At 33.0% G+C, this 17,345-nt stretch overlaps 1 protein-coding gene across 1 annotated transcript; it reads right to left on the bottom strand.

The window, feature by feature from the left end:
• Positions 1–3,411: 3,411 nt before the first annotated feature.
• On the bottom strand, positions 3,412–16,369 carry LOC130614577 (nucleolar protein 9-like). Its single transcript, XM_057436002.1, has 7 exons — positions 16,252–16,369; positions 9,819–10,409; positions 9,085–9,358; positions 7,639–7,828; positions 6,238–7,048; positions 5,037–5,131; positions 3,412–3,824 (listed from the first exon to the last, which is right to left on the bottom strand). The coding sequence occupies exons 2-7, from the start codon at positions 10,396–10,398 to the stop codon at positions 3,672–3,674; spliced, it is 2,103 nt and encodes a 700-aa protein (XP_057291985.1). The 5' UTR covers positions 10,399–10,409; positions 16,252–16,369; the 3' UTR covers positions 3,412–3,671.
• Positions 16,370–17,345: the final 976 nt, after the last annotated feature.

Genomic DNA, 17,345 nt, shown 5'->3' with positions numbered 1-17,345 from the left:
AGACAAAAGCTTTTATATATCAGCCATATTAGAAGATTTTTCGAACATAAACTTTCGCGAATTCAACCTTAGCGAAAAAGTTAACCTGTAACCCAATCTGAAATAGACCATTTTGGGTTCTAATTTTTTTTCGCAAACATTAACTTTCACGAAGATTTTTTAGCGTTTATAACTATCGCGAATTTGTGTTATTGAGAAAATTTCATGATATAAAAATGTGAAATTCGCAAACTTTTCTGCCCGCGAACGTTTGTCCACCTGAAGCAATGATTTTGATAGATCAGTGACACGTTTCTTTGTATAAGATGTACATAAGAATTAGGTGCGATTATATTATATATTTGTAATATTTATTTGTCAATAAAGCAATTAAGAAAATCAAATACATTTTTTCAGGCTTATTTCGTTTTAGATAAAAACAAAAATGCCTGGCTTTAAAATATTGTTTCTCTTCTTTCAAAGAATGCAATTATTAGGGTTTTTAAGGATTTTGCGAAAGCATATAAACTTTTACAAAAAAGTCCAAATTTCGCAAACGTTTTCTATATGACATATTTGCTATAATATGATTGCTATAAAGAAATCGAGATAAATTCAGAATTTTTTCCCTCTTTTTCTGCTTTTCCTTTTTTGTTTCTTCTTCTTCTTTTTCTTTTTCTTTCTTTCCATTTCGTCTTCACTTACAATCTTCGTAATAATTAAATACACCTTCAACGGCCTTTTAGTTTTCGAAGGTTTTTTGATGGGAGCAAAAGTAGTGTTGACCCTGCTAAGATCTACATTCGTGAAACCATCCTGTTGATCTTGTTGGTTTTGGTTGAGAGGGAATTCCATCTCTTCCCAAACAGACGTAGTTTCTTTACCTTTTTTTCGTTTTTTCTTTTCCTCTAACCTGTCACTGTTATCCACTATGCTTTCCCGCACATTCTGTTTTTTGCTCACATCACCGTGTTTTTCTTTCTGTAATAATTGTTTTTTCAGCTTCTTGTGTCTTTTTAGTCTTGTGGACTCACTTTGAAGAAGCAATAGAAGAAAGTAGACAAGGAATGTGTTCTTTAATTTCATTTTGCTAAAAGAAAAACGGGTGTTAACTTCATTCATAACGTAATTGCGTACGCCATGCTTTCGTACCCTCTTCCTATTTTTCTGAACTCGCCTCTGCCCGTCCCAAGGTCTCTTAGCCCCTGAGCCGTTATCACTATTTTTTTTTCTATCCTAACCCCGCAAGTGAAATGCAAGAACGTAATATTGCAACACCAAAACAGACATTTTGTTGGGAAAAACTAAAAATCAGCCAAGAGGGCCAACATTGGCAACACTTACGGAGAACAAAAAATCGGAAAATCTAGTCAAAATATCATACACGTAAAAGAGGCCTGGTGATGAGATTGCATTAAGAATGAAAATAGAGGAAAAAGATTCTTCACTTCTTTTGATTTACTTAAAATTTATAATTAAAAATCTATTTACCTTTCCTTTCTCAAATCTTCGGTATTAATTTTCATCTACTCTTCGTCAAGAGAGATTACTTAAGATGAATACTTAGAAAGTTACACTTTAAATGGCCACTTCATTTCCAGTTGCTATTCTAATTTAAACTGCTTAAACTGTTATAATGACATGGGAACTAGTTGTTTAGATAAAAAGCTATTCTTGAATGAGTACAAGTAATTGTGCATTCTTAATTTAAAAATATTTGAGTATTGTATGGTCTTGTCTTTTTTACTGCAATAACATTATCGATTTAAAACTTTAAATATTCGCACAATATTTGACGTAGTTTTTTTTCAAATTGAAAATTCGAAAATAATGAAACACTAGTGTTCACTCGACTTAGCGGACACTTTCAATAGCGGGCAATATTTTTTTCACAGGTTGTTTTCTGGTCTCATAAGAAGCTTTCTAAAAGGATTTGAAAAATTAAACTTTGTTTTTTTAAAAACTCCATAATTGTTCTGCAACTTTTGTTGTTTTATCTTCACAACATTTGTTGCGCAACATGTGTTTTCAAAAAAGGTGTAACTGACTGTTGGACAACAAATTTATTTTATTGAAAATGAAGCTTCAAGGGGCCGAACAGTTATGCGTTTTCGATGCTAATGTCGATGGAAAAGTTTATGATCAATGAGGACAAAAAAACAATTTGAATCATCTTAAATATCATATTGTGAGCATCCAAATATAACTGAAAACGACAAAAAAGTTCCCCACATTTATTGGATATCATGATATATTCAATATAAGTACTTACCCAACTTATGGCTTTAAAATCTTTTTACATGTATTGATTACCTTCTTAAAGCTAGTAACATAGCATTTTTTAACATATACAGCTCCTCGTGTTGTTTCTGTTCCCTCGTCAAAATAAACCAGCGCCCCCAAGACCCCCAGCTGTTTTATCACGCGCAATTTTTGCTACGCAAAAATTGCGCGTGGGCTTCGCTTTGCTTCGCAAATCCGCCTAAGGAGAAAAAAATCCTGTATCCGCCCCTGACCTCTACCTTTTAAGTTGTACGTTTATTACGCGCCATTTTTCTGAAATTTCGAGGATTAGACTTATTAAATGATTTCGTAGCCCCTTTAGTTTCAAAAGCCGGGGGTGGCGGGAAGGTCTTGACCCCCTTTTTTGATAGATGATTTTTTGAAAAGTAGTGTATTTCAAAGTAAAAAAGAAGCTGTTTTATGAGTCTCAAACATTCGTGATTTGTACGTAGATTTCTTGTGAATCCTTTCGCACGACATTAAATCAGGTTACAGATAAAATACGGCTGTTGTTGTAGAAACCAGTCGTTTACCCGTAAAAAATCCAGCAAATTATTTACCTTGTGAAGTGCCTGAAAGAAAGCTGCAAGGTAACCATTTTGTACAGAGACAAAATATGGGTGTTGACATAGTACACGAGTCGTTAACCCCTGGAAAAGACTACACGTGGTTTCCCCGTCAGCAAATTATTAACTTTGTGGAGTGCCTGAAAGAAAGCTGCAAGGTAACCATTTTGTACAGAGACAAAATATGGGTATTGACATAGTACACGAGTCGTTAACCCCTGGAAAAGACTACACGTGGTTTCCCCGTCAGCAAATTATTAACTTTGTGGAGTGCCTGAAATAAAGCTACGAGGTAACCATTTTGTACAGAGAAAAAGACCACACGAGGTTTGCCTGTCAGCAAATTTTTTTCATTTGACACAGTAACCAAAAACAGGTATAAATAGATCTGTGGGTGGGGTATAAAACGTAGTTTCGTCGATGTGAACATTACAGAACAATCAACAATTTCTCTATAACTTGCTATGCTTCAGGTTATAGAGAAATTATACCATGCTGACGTCAGGTTGAGGTTTTGGATCCTAACAAAATAACCCGAGGGTCCTACTCCGTATATTTTAAAGAAGTAAAGAAAAATTGTGGCTATCTCGAAAAGTATGTTTCTTATAAAGCATTTAAAAACTTTCGCGAGAGACACGAGATCAAAAATATTTCATATAGAAGTACAAGCACCACTACCAGAGCAAGCATTTTAATTGATCATAGGTTTAATGCTCTTAATCGGTTTCAAATCCATTTGGTGTTGAAATTATTTAAACAAAATAATTCCAATCTTCATACGTCATTCTCCTCAAACAACAAAAAAATATTTGTGTGTAAGGTCTATTATATTTCACATTAACATCAGGTTTTCTTCTTCTTCTTCTTCTTTTGCTTTATTTTTCTTGAAGGTGTCAATTCCTCTGACAATTGTTCTTCTGATGATTTTTCTTCAGACGATTTTTCTTCAGACGATTTTTCATGAGACAATCTTTCATCTTGTGGCTCGTCTTTAACCTGCAAGAAGGTATAATATTTGTTTAAAATAAAAAGCATCTTGAGAATCAGAGCAGCTTAATCACGTCACGTTGCGACTGGTTTGCAAGAAAATGAACCTTTTCTTTAGTTCTTCTTTCAGCATAACTTGCATGTGTGTCTAAATACCTAGAATGTGACTTTGTATGTACAAATCTCATTAAAATTTTTTATTTGAAACATCACATCTTTCAAGTGCGCATGATTGCGAGGAATCAATGTGACGGAATCAATAGTGAGGATAATAAAAACGACTTTTTACAGGATTTAAGATAGATAGGAAGATAAGAGATAGGAAGAATAGCAGGGAGTTAGTATTGTTAATACTAAATGTGAGCGTATCAAGGGTAGCCGCCATGAGTCAAAAGGTCTAACGTAGTAATCTCTTTGTACTCGCCAAGAATAACATACTACTTTATGCTTTATCAGCCTATCACGAATTTCCTGAATTACATGTTTTTTAAAATTTCATTGAATTGGTGTGTGTATAATTTTCAACTTAATCCAATATGTGAAAATGCTGTTTTGGTAGTATCAATGTTACGGTCAAAGGCTTCTTAATTTTCAAATTGTACTAATAAGCTTCTGTTTCAGGCAGAAGTCACTTAGTACAAAATTAAAAAACCTGTTTAACAGAATGTTTGTTTGCTGTATGAATCTCAAGATTTAACATTTTATCAAGTTGCAGATGAGGATTTCATAAATCACATTCATTTTGTTTAAAAAAGTTGAGACATAGCAGCGTTACATCAATGAAAACTAAAGGTGTATTCCCAATAAGTGCTGAAGACGCGTAAAAAACTGTTTACCACGTCTCTATATTTTTAAAACAAAACAAAAAAGATAAAAGTATCCAGCACACAGTAACTTCTCTTGTTATTTTTAAGTAACAATATTAATGACATATAAAAGCTTTTTTATTTCCTTATTAAATGTAGCTATGTGTACAGCTTAGAACTCCAACGCTGAGAAATTCCATTCAGTAAACTGAAGGTCGGTTTTTAATAACACACAAAAGGGTTGCAATAGGTATGAAACAGTCACTGTTACGACTTATAATAAAAACACAGCAAAGTACTACAAAGCCACGCAAGAGATGTTGCGCAAAAAATGTTGCTGAGATTCAAAAAAATTTACTTGTACAACAGTTGCAAAACAACTAAGTGTTTTCAATGGAAACCAATCTTGACTCACTTGTTTTGTCAAAAGTTCTTCATTAGACTTCTCTTCATCGTCGAATGATATCCCTAGTTGCTTCAACTGCTCTCGGTACTTATTTGCACGATCATCTAAAATGTAAATTTTAAATTCAATGACAAGGGGTACAACAAAAATAACTACAAAATAACACTACTACTACTAGTCAGTCCTGGTTTAATATTTTAAAGATTATTAAAATCGTGGGCAAAATACATGCACCTGCTACAAGACTCAAATTTATTGAGAAGTTCTAAGTAAGCTTACCAAAAAAATGGAGCGATCCCTTCACACCATTTTGTTAAATTTAGAAACTTTCAGTGAAAATTTTTGTTACATTTTTAGATACCTGTCATATCTAGGGCCAATTTTGAGTTTCGCACTTTTCCGAAATATTTTTGGACAATTTCGCGAAATTTAATCCTCGTAAAACATCTCCACAGAAATTGCGAAAACAAATTCCCTATTTTTTTCTTCCTACTTTTCTATTTTAAATATATATGACAAGTGTAATATAACGATATCTACTTATTTTGCTCCCTTCATTTTAGTTAGCAATTTATAAACCTTCTTACAAAAAAACACACACACAAAAAAACACGCAAAAAAGTCCGAGTGAAAAGATTTTTGGATGCAGAAAATTCGCGATAATAATAAACGTTGTCAGATATGTCAAAATACGCCAAATAAAATCTACGCTAAATTTAAAATATTTGACCATCCGCCAAATAAAGTCAAAGCCAGATTTAATTCAATTCATCAATTTCTTTAAAAATCAAAAACGACGCATTTTTAGCGCAATTGCATTTTAAAACTTTTAGTTGATTGAAATTTTTGTTTAGCTAAATTTAGATTACTTCAAAAATTCTATTTTATCCAATCGCCAAAATAAGGTAGTACGAATCACTAGTTAGAAATATTTCACAAAAATTACAACAGTTTTCACATACAAATTGAATTTCCCTATGTTCACTGCACTCAACTAAATTATCAGCAATACTAGATTTCGTCCAAAATCAGGCTTAGAACATGACTTTGCAACTTTAATTTTTTTTAAATTGTTGGCGCACATATTTAGAAGAGATAAAGCCTTAACGTCTCTTTATTTTTCCACTCTAAAATTAAGGACACCCAATAATTAGTGGGGGGGGGGGCTAGACAGAGAGGCGACAGTTTTGCACAAAAAGAATAAACAAACCATTTTTGGTTTTCTTTTCTTTCTTCACTGGAGCCGCATGAACTTTATTTTCATCTAAGATGTCTTCGAAAAGTCTTCTTTTTCTTTCTTGCTTCTCTTTTATTTCACTCATTTTCACCACTTGTTGTTTCACACCGCAATTATACAAAATAATCCGACCATACAAATCAGTCTCAAGCTTCGACTTGTGTGTACGTAACACACATCTTAACTTATCCTGAACGTCCTCCTCAAGTTCCTTCCACATGGCATCAATAACACGACTACCAAACTTATCGCATGCTAGAACGTATATAGAACTCGTCAAACATTCAACCATTTGGTCTTTTTTCTTCTTCGGTATCCATTTACTTTGAAAGAAACTCTCAAACGCAAAACAACCACTAGGGTTGCACGAAACACAGAGTAGTTCTTCTACGGTCAAACTTAAAAAGCTATCTACAGCAAGTTTCGATTTCTTAAAAGAAAAACAACTTTTTAATAGGCATGCACCATGATAATTAATGGAGTTTTTATCCAAATGATTTTCCGTTATTGGCAGTTCTTCATTTTTGTTCTCCTCCACCTCATCGTTTTTCTTAAAAAACATATCGTATGTCATCATGGTTAAAATGAGTCTAGCAAGTTGTTTTGAGTCCTTTTCGTTGCTTGGTATGTGCAATGCTTTCTGTAGTGTGTTTAAAAAGAACTTCTGCTTCTCCACCATTTCCAATCGCGCCAGTGTCTCTGCTGCTCTTACAATACAACCCATGTTACCGCTTGCTAGAATATCCTCCATAAACTCAAGTATCTTTGTGATATAGAAGTCAGCCTACAACAAACCAGAATTAAAATTTGAAAGAGGAGCTTAAATCAGGGTCAGCATAAACCTTTCCAGATAGGAATTTTTTTATCTTGTTGCACGTTTGTATGACGTTTATTTTGGACATAATTATAAATCAAAAGTATTTTTACTCTTGTCTTGTGGTACTTTTGCAGAATATGCAAAAGCAACTTCCTGTATTCAATCTAGCACAAGTCACTTAACAAAACAACTTCAAAAAAATAGTATTTGCATTGCACCTTGTGCATTGCATAGTCACAGTCTTTTAAATGCGCTGAATAAATAAATGAAATATATATAAATGCCATATATATCAATACAATATATATATATATAAATGCAATCATTTGAAGGGCGATAAAGCTGTTTTGAAAGCTGTGTTCTATCTTACCTCAAAAATAGAGATCTTCAGAATTGCTGTTTGTTTAAAAATGCAAAAAAGTGCAAGACAAAAATTCAACTTCATACAAAAAACCCAATAATATTGGGAAAATTATTACGCCCTAATCGACTGATGCGGTCAAAAATAGTGGTCAGAAATACTGTCTGCTTCAGTATATAAAGTTATTAGTAGCTACCTGTTCAGAACTTCTGACGTTTCTTAAAAACGTCTGTGCCAAATAATTTGCGACAGGGTGAATACATAGTGAAATAATGTATCGCCTGAAACATCTTGTTGCCAGTGTCTCAAATGTTGCATCGTCTGCAGTTTGTATAACAGCTTCTATCAAATGACTACCAACTTCATCTGTTAAAACAACTGGCAATCTATAAAAATATTTCAGTTATTTCACAAAAAAGACGAAAATTTGAATTGGAAGTTTGGTCATTTGTTTGAAGTTGAAAGAGTTATGAAAACAGTAGAAGAAAGCCCACATCTTTGTAAAAAAAAAAAAAATAGACATCGAAATACAGTAGCAGTGTATTCACATGATTGAGTACAACGAATGGTTTTACTGGTTTTGTGCTTTTGTTGAGATATGTGTAGTTGTACCTGCCATACCTTTAAGTGTGCCCCAGAATCTCCTAGATTTGCAATCTAGCCTTTAGCTTCATTGGTTTTGTCTATTAGACGAACATTTCCCCATTAAAAAAACTCTTCCTATCAAGCCTCTATTTTTCCACACAAATTGTTTAACTTTAACAAATTTCAAGCAGGAAAATGGACAAGGAGCAGAACCTTTCCCCACCACTAGTAGTAATAGGGTTAAGGTTGTGTAAATACGCTTTAAAAGTTGTATGAACTTGTACATGGTGTAAACTAGAATTTTCAGTAGCTGTTAAATGGGTATTTCCTGATTGGAACTTCAGAATTTATTACAAAAGCGAACTATATATTTACTTATATTTTTTATTTATGCATACTGTAATGTTGTATGGGCAAGCAGAAACACGTCTAAACTTTACAGCAAACAGAACATGCATGTAGAATAACATTCGGTGCAGATGGATACACAGTATCTGTACTTTTATCTAGAACACTTGGAGTTTTAAATATCTACAAACTGATCGTATACGTCAATTCTACCTGTCCATTATTGTTTTCTAACAAATTTTCTTTTATTCAGCATGAATACAACACTACAGGACCATAGTTGTGGAACAGAAATTTAGACAATAAATTAAAATAAATATTGGATTGGAATAATTCAAAACAGTTGTAAAGAACTTCATTCTTAAAAACTAATAATGACGTAACTCATTTTTTTAAAAACCTGATGTGTTGATTTGATTTTTTATTCTTAGGTTTTTAACAAAGTATATTAATAGCTCAGCTATTAATGGGGCTTAATGATAAAACGATTTGTGCCTTCTATTTATTTTTAACTATTAGTAACATATTACTTGTATTCTTTTTTTATAAGCAAAATATATTTGATCTATCAATCTATAACCAATTTCATAGAAATTGTAAAGGAATAAAATTTCATTAATGCTCCAAACCACGCTACATGAAATTTCAATTTAGGATTTAACAGCCATTATTTTAAATTTTTTTAATATATGTTGTTGTAGTCACTCACCTGTGAATAGTCTCCTCATTCTCCTCCTCCTCTTGAACATTTTGTTGGGAAAGAATACCAGCACGGGCAACTACCAGGTGACATAAAGAGGCGTATTTTGTCTTGCTTATTTCTTTAATAACATATAACAATACTTGCAAAACTGGACTTGCAGTCCGGTGGCATAATAATTCACCAAAATTGTCATCCTCTTGTATTACTCTGGAAAACCTTTTAAAGCTTTTCACAAATTTCTCGGGAACGGATGTCAAAGAAACAGCACCAGATAAAAGATCTACAATTTGTAATCAAATATCCATAAAACAGTAAAAAGGAGGTACATTGCTATCGTCATTAACACTTTTACTGATGAAATTCAGAACACAAAAGATATACTTAATGAACACTTTAATTGATTTATATAGTTTTATTTATTTTGTTTTTAAGCAAATATCTAGAAAATATCTGATAAATAAGAGCCTAAAGCAGGACGCATTTCTACAGAAAACCAGAAAGAATAAGTCAATATTTAATACACTGAGCGCTGTTTACTGTGATCAATAAACAGGATAGCAATATTTGCTGAGTTTTTAGAAAAAACATCAAACAAAAAATGTACTTGCTTAAAAACGACAGGTGCTTTATACAATTCTGTGAAATACATTAATCATTTATTTTGTGGCCTTTGATGGATCGAGAGATTTTTCTTGATCATAGATATAGCATAAATTTTTTTAAGTTTTAAGATTACTTACTTGCATTTACCAATGGTTTATATTTGCCCTTCGTTTTTTTAGATGCTCTTGTGGATCTGCTTTTGGTTATACTTTCAGGTACGGCAACACCGCCTAACACTTGCAAAACAGTACTGAGAACATGACTACCATAAGCATCCCTTAATAAACCATTACTTTGTTTTCTTAAGACTTTGCAAAATGAAAGAAAAGTTTCTACAACATCAGCGTTCTCCTTATGCTGACTTACGTTCTTACACAAGGCTTCAACGACATGGCTGGCAAATCGATCACAAGTTACAATGTCAATATCTTCCTTAAACTGTGAAATAAGCTTTTGGTTTTGTTCAGCGTTAAGCATAGGTAAAATCACCTCAATGACCCTACTAGTCAGAGGATGGCGAGTTAATTGGCTACCATCTTTTTCCATTTGATTAAACACATTTTTTACAAACATTTCTTTATGTTCCTCATCTTCAAATGTATTATCTAACAAAACTTGTTCAACCCTCTTAAAATAGTTTATTGTCTCTTCAGCTAATCTTCCTTTTTGAGGATCTTCTTTCTTACCAGGGTATTTGTTTTCATTAGATTTTTCCATTTTAATGCTTGCTAAACAAAAATTAGATAAACATTACCAAAATGGCAGTGGCTGACCTAAGAGGTATTGATTCAACTCACATGTAAACTGCAGTATCAGCATATGAAACCAAGCAAACAAGAACGTTGCTTAACAAATGCTAAAGAATTGAGTGAAAACAAAAGCATAAAAAAAAGAGAAAAAATTGTGGAAGTTTAAATATCAGCATAATATAACAGCAATTTCATTACATTATACATTAAGTATTTAATAAGAAATTGGTAAGTCTTTTAACGATTTTAACCTAAAACATAAATTGTCGTTCTTAAAAGTATAAAATCGATCAATGACGTAAGCATGGATGCCAAGTTTTTTAGGAGCGTGGAAATCCAGTTCTAAATTATCTCCAATGTGAATGCATTCTTCAGCAGTGACGTTTGCTTTCTTTAAAGCTATTTCAAAAATTCCAAGATCGGGTTTTGCATATCCACATTGATACGAGCAAGTAACAAAATCAAAATCATTTCTTAAATTTAGGTTTGTTAAAATTGTTTCGAGTCTTTCATCAAAATTGGAAACAATTCCAACTTTTATATTGGCTTTTTTGCATCTGTCCAATATTTCTTCTACATCTTCAAATACATGCCAATGTTTTCTAGTTAAAAAATCTTTATACAACGAACTGGTTAAAATATTCATTAATGTTGAATCTAGTTCTAGCCCTGTGTCTCTGATCGTTTCTCTGACAATGCCATGCCAAAATTGTTCTGATGTAATTTGTCCTAACCCAAAATTGGGATATCTTTTATAGTGAGCTTTATATACTTTGGGAAATTGCTTGTCTATCTTTTTAGCAACGTGGGGAAAATTAGCTGATAGCTCTGGAAATAAATTTTTTATAGCCAATGCATAAATTGTTCCTACACTCGCATTTAGCTTTAATATTGTGTTAAACGCATCAAAGGTGACTAGTTTGATTTTAGGAATCATCCTGAAAAAATAAAAATAAAATATACATACATAATATCCATTACAAATTACGTGGTTTCATTACAAGGTTTGAACAAGGAGTTGAACACTTACAATTATGCTATTGCGAATGATTATGTTCACACTATTTAACAGTAGTTGCGCACAGTTATAATTATGTTTTTTTCTCAAGAATCTTTTGTTTATTACCCCAAGTTAATGACTTTTACAACACTGGCAAGATAATTAATAAGAACAAAAGATAAACAACCACTTCTAAGTAAAGGGCGTGAAATTTGAGAACACGCATACGCTTACATCTGGACTGTACTGTAGCAATTTAAAAGTTTTTACTATTTTTTTAATTGTCAAAAGTACAAAGCACTGGGCAAGGGGTTGTGAGGACAATAATAAACAAAAACTAAAAACCCTGGTAAGGTATAAAAAGTATTTATACAGGTTGATGCACCCCAAAAACCACACTGAAGTAGGAGGGCTTATAACTTTTTCTATGGATGGATAATATATATCTATATTATTGGTTTTGAAAGATAAGCCTAAATGGGGTTCTTCCTGGTAGGAATAGTTTCTAAGTCTAGCATGTGTTCTTTGGCTACCATGTTGAACTTGATCAACTTTTTCGTCATGCACCCCAAAACCCACATGGACTAAATTGGCCATAATTTCTGAACGGTTTGGAATTAGGACCATGGTTTTTTGCATGAGATAGTTATAATATATTGCTCTTAGGATGATTGTATCACTGCTAACTTATATTGTGCAGAACACTTCCATGTATCACAAAAACAATGTCATGTGCACCCCAAAAACCATGTGGTTTTTTTAAAGACTTTTTAAAAAAATTCAAAATTTGAAATAAAAACATTATAGAGCAGTAAGTTTCTTCATGTCATCCACACACAGAAAAAACTGAACAGCTGTCTGTTCATTGGGTAAATAGCCTTGGGATGTGTGACTATTTTTTTTTAATTCAGATTAGTATAAAAATAATATGAAACCAAAATTTGCAATGAGAGTTCGTGATGCACTTTGCAAAGTAATCCATCCACAAAAGCTATAAAGCTGTTGTTGCAAGAAAGTCCACAAATGAAAAAAATCAAGTTAGAAGAAGCAGGTCAAGCAGCATTGAAAAATGGCCTTTTCCCATTAAAAAAAGACTCTGAAACCATAAACCGACGCTTAGATGGTAAAATAATCGATAACCAAGAAAGATCCTACTGCTAAATCCTAAAAGATGAAAAAAGCATCAAGCTAACTGAAATACCTGGTTGCATGACTGTGCAAAAAGTCAAACCAAAGCTGTCAAAAGAAAACATCAGAATAATATAAATATTATCATGTTATGAACAAGCGAGTTTATTCTAGGCTACGTTTCAACTGCTACAGGTGTCATCGAAAACATCAGAGTCACCCAAACACATGGATCAGTGAAAGCCAAAAATGGGATGTTTTAAAATAAATAAAGGAGAAGAAAGAAAAAAAACGCCAAACAAAAGCAAGAAACCATAGAAAAAAAAGAAAAAATAACGAAGGTTCCTCTTTATGTAAATTCAAACGTATTTGCAAAAATCAGAAATGTGATGCAGTTGGATGCAAGATTTTACACAAAATTGAGATTTTGAAATTCAAAATGTAAAAAGCTGTATTTTTTTCACAGTAACCAAGGTGTCGATCGTGGACATTTTCTATGTTGCCTAATCCACTGCAAAGGAACCAAGATGTGTTTTTCCTGTTGAAAAAAATGAATCCGATAGTGAAGAAAATGCTTACTCGATGATTCCAGTGAAGAAGATGATGCCATTGCCATATAGATGATGATGATGATGATGATACAATGGAAGATGAAAACTTGGGACCTAAAAGGAAGCTTAAAAAACTGCTTAGTCCTCCTAACAAAGAAGAAGACTTGGTGGCAAAATGGTATGGTGTCATTTACAAATCGAAGCGCTGTAGCATGGTATTTGTTGGAAAAATCTTTCAACATTTTTTACATGATGAAAAAGGGCCAGTTGATTTTCTAGAAATTAGGTGCATGAACCCAAAATTGGATCTGGTACAATCTTAGAAGACACCCCTGCCCACTGCCCTCATGTATCATCTTTTCATGTGACTGATGTAATTTTTGTTCCTTTGAATGTAGTTCCACTAAAGGGAACCAAATTTGATGTTCCCAAATACAAAAAAGTTGTTAAAAATTTCAACATTGTTAAGAACATAGAAAGAAAAAACAATTTTTATTATATTTGTAGTCTTTATATATACTGTTATTGATGTCTTAAGTGTGTTTGGATACATTCCTGATCATTATTACCAAGCAGAGTTGTTGTTTTCAATTTATGTCATTTTTTTCAAAATGCACCCCAAAAACCACATAAGAGACTTCCCAATTTTGAATGCAAATCCAGAAAATAGACTTAAGGTTATTGTTTTCACAGTAACCATGGTGTCGATCGTGGACATTTTCTATGTTGCCTAATTCCTTGTGGTTAGAAATAAACCAACATGCATCCATCTTGACACGTTCCTTTCTTTTAATTCTACATTTTCTAACAGTGCGGTTTTTGGGGTGCCTTGGCTTTTGAGGTGCATTCACTTATATACATAATATTGTTTTAAAGAAAATAAATCGTACCAACAATTAATCTTACAACCAATCACAATCCATGATATGGATTTTCAATTCTGGTCATTTTTGTTGAAAATGACAACAAATCCGAGAATTAAGAAATAAATGCAATCAAGTACAAGCGAGCCTAGCACAATATCTTTGTATGATGTGTGCATCGTTTACAGAAGTAGCAGAGGGTACACTCACACACTTGTTAGCTAACAACACAAAATATACTCCTAAAGATTAAATTCCAAAAAGCATACATCACTGCTGGAGCAAGAAAAATAAACAAACAATTCTGTTTAAATACAGTGCACCTCACACAAAAAACCTTTTAATTAATACACTTGTCATGTAGTGGGGGTCAACTTATCATCCTGTATGTACAGACTTGTTAAAAGCAAACTTTCGATTAAAATGAATTCATTAGGTGGTAAATATGCAAAGAACCATGGTGGCATTTTTACACATGCCCCTAAGTGGAAATTGATGATGTCAGCAGTTTTACAGTCAGCAAAATAAAAAATTCAATATTTTTTAAACATTTTAATGCCAATCAATAGATAATTTTAATCTGAACAAAAAATGTATAAAAACAATATGCTCAAAATGTGCGATTCTCAATTTATAGACGTTCTAATTTATGTAAAATACAGACCAGAAATTCGCAGACCAGTATCTCAAATCTGCAATAACTGAAGACATTCAAAATGCAAGTAAAGGTGATGAAGTCAAAAGTGGCAGGGAAAATGGTGCAAATAAAGGAAGAATAACTCAATAATGACGGGTGATTAATGCTTTAAACTTGGTTTATTGGTAGATCCTATCAATTGCTAGTGTGTGATACTTGAATGAGACATAATGAATACCATAATGGCAGAATTCAACAAAAACGCTGACCAGAAATTCACAGACCATTTCCTTAAATTTGCTATATTTTGTGAATAACAATTGATTGTAGTTTCAAACTCAGTATGTTGGTTGATTTTAATAATCACTAGTATGTGGTGCATAGATTATTACAGTGTATAAATCCTGATATTGTAGAATGCATAAAAAACAAAGACTAGAAATTGCCAGGCCTGCTGTTCAAAATTGAAAAGGAATAAAAATATATTCAAAAATGTTGAATATCTATAAGCAAGGACCCTAATTGGGTATGTGTAGCTGTAAATGAGCATTAAATACTTTAAGACTCTCCAACTAAGCAATAGCCCTGTTATGCTCAGATTGCGAAAACGGCCTGCTCATAAACCGGACGGCCGGATTATGTAGGCATGGCCAGATTATGTTATTTTTGCCCTCATTATGTTGTGGTGACTGTAATATGAACACTAATATAATGGCAGATCAGGCAGGCTGTGATTGGCCTTTTTCTTCAAACTTTTGCGAATCAAACATTGACAACTTTCTCTCCAGGATAAAACACCATTGAAAACTAGGCATAGCGGAAAAAAAGTCTTCACGTAATTCTTAGTATATGACTACATTTCACCATAATATAATTCGAAGTGTACAACTAAATTTCACGGATGGTTGGGCTCATTTTTATTCTTTGCGGGAATTGAATTCTCGGGATGACTTAAATTATATATATATTCGTTTTCCGGGAATTAAGTTTGATGAAAAGTTATTAAACTTGGGGATCCCAAAATTTAGTTTCCATAAAATTTTGTTCTATTTGAGCTCAATAATAACCTTTTTTGTCAGAAGTGATGACGAATGATATAAAAGCCTATCAGCCCTGATTATATTCGTTCTATAAGTGAAGGATTACGTAAATATCGTACATGAGTCGGCAAATCCAGATTATGTTTCCCGTCTGATTATGTATTTTTGTCGTTTAAAAACAGGGCAAGCTGCCGTACATAAGTTTGGCAGCGTTCATTCTTATCGCGGTTCGGTTCGCATCATAATACCAGTTGAACCAATCACAGGCAAGTATTCACATTAAGCACTAATTATGAAATGGTGTACACATGTCGTAATCACAATGTTTTTGTGGTGAATCCTTCATAAATACAAGATTGGTTTATTAAAAAATTTTTTTTTTGTATGGAAATCTTTAATATACAGTACAGTCTGAATGTAATCTACGAATTTGTGAGGCCAGGCATGTAAAATATGCACATCTATTACAGTCTGTAGATATATCGCTGACACAAATTCTGCGGAAAGTTTGCCTAAATAACTGTCACATTAGTCTGACCAACCCTTCCTTTACGCAAAGACCGAACATGTAAATAACAAATTGGTTATAAAAAATAACTTACTTTACTAGGTTTTTACAATAATTTAATTAGTTGACAAGACAACCTTTCGGTGCTAGCTGGCTAGATTGTTTTTGCCAGTAGCGAAGTACTGGCAAGCTAGCGAAAGCCACAAAATCAGAGGCAATTTAAAATGACGAAGTCAAAAGTTGTCTTGGTACATAGCCAAAAAAGATGCGATGATTGCCGAGAGTTCAAAAGAGATACTAATCTACTTTAACAAGGGGAGATTATTTAATCCTTTGGCCGAACAACTTGTTCGTATACCTCAAAACTACCAAGAAGCTGAAGCAGCGTGGTACAAATCTCGTGTTGTTTTAGCATTGCGTTTAAGAACAACCCCTCAACTTCAAGAATTTTGTTACGTAATGTTGTTTTTAGGGCGTGTCGCAAAAGCCCCAGGCATTCCTTATATTTGGGCTTGCTTGCTTGTTTTGTTGTGTGGCCACTACTTTTTCCGTTTTTCTGTATATCTAGCGCTGCAAACTAGCTAGTTAACTTAGCTAGCTAGCTGCTAAAGCTCTATAATTTGTTTTTATGATAAATACTATAACCTATATATAAAGGGTTGCTGAGCGGAAAGAGTTCCCCTATGTTCGCAAGCAATAATTTCTATAACAATTTAGTCTGGCAGGCAACCTCGCCCCAGGGCTCTATTTTACTTTTTGGTAATGATTGTTCTCCAGGGTTTTTTTACAATGAGAGTGTAGGTGCAGAGAATCGTACAATTTATTAAAATCGTAAATCTATTATAAAAGCGTTCGTTTTTCAGCAAGTAACGGCATATATATAACTATATATACGTGTGGCAAAAAATTATTTTAAAAAAAATACAGAGGTTTTACCTACATATAATTGCTTCCTTCCATTTTTCCTGATTTTATTAAAAGATTTTTTAAGCATCTGTTTTTTGAACTTTTTACTCTACGCACTCATTTAGACTGAACTTGGATTGAAATTATTTTGCCACAAAGTGCTAAAGTTTGCAGAACAAGCATTCTAGTACCCATAGCTATTTGCAATAAACATTAAAAAATATTTTTTTATTTCAAGAGCAATGTACACATTAACGGCATTGCAACGTTTTTGGATTTGAT

This window comes from Hydractinia symbiolongicarpus, chromosome 11, assembly GCF_029227915.1.
Source record: "Hydractinia symbiolongicarpus strain clone_291-10 chromosome 11, HSymV2.1, whole genome shotgun sequence".
Classification (NCBI taxonomy): domain Eukaryota; kingdom Metazoa; phylum Cnidaria; class Hydrozoa; order Anthoathecata; family Hydractiniidae; genus Hydractinia; species Hydractinia symbiolongicarpus.
This window is presented reverse-complemented; position numbering and strand designations above follow the sequence as displayed.

Excerpts from the sequence above, each read along its gene's own strand:
- LOC130614577 (XM_057436002.1), bottom strand. The coding sequence starts at position 10,398 with ATGGAAAAATCTAATGAAAACAAATACCCTGGTAAGAAAGAAGATCCT. Across the intron at positions 9,359-9,818 it reads TAAACCATTGGTAAATGCAA|ATCTTTTATCTGGTGCTGTT; the intron begins GTAAGTAATCTT and ends TACAAATTGTAG. Across the intron at positions 7,829-9,084 it reads AATGAGGAGACTATTCACAG|ATTGCCAGTTGTTTTAACAG; the intron begins GTGAGTGACTAC and ends ATATTTTTATAG.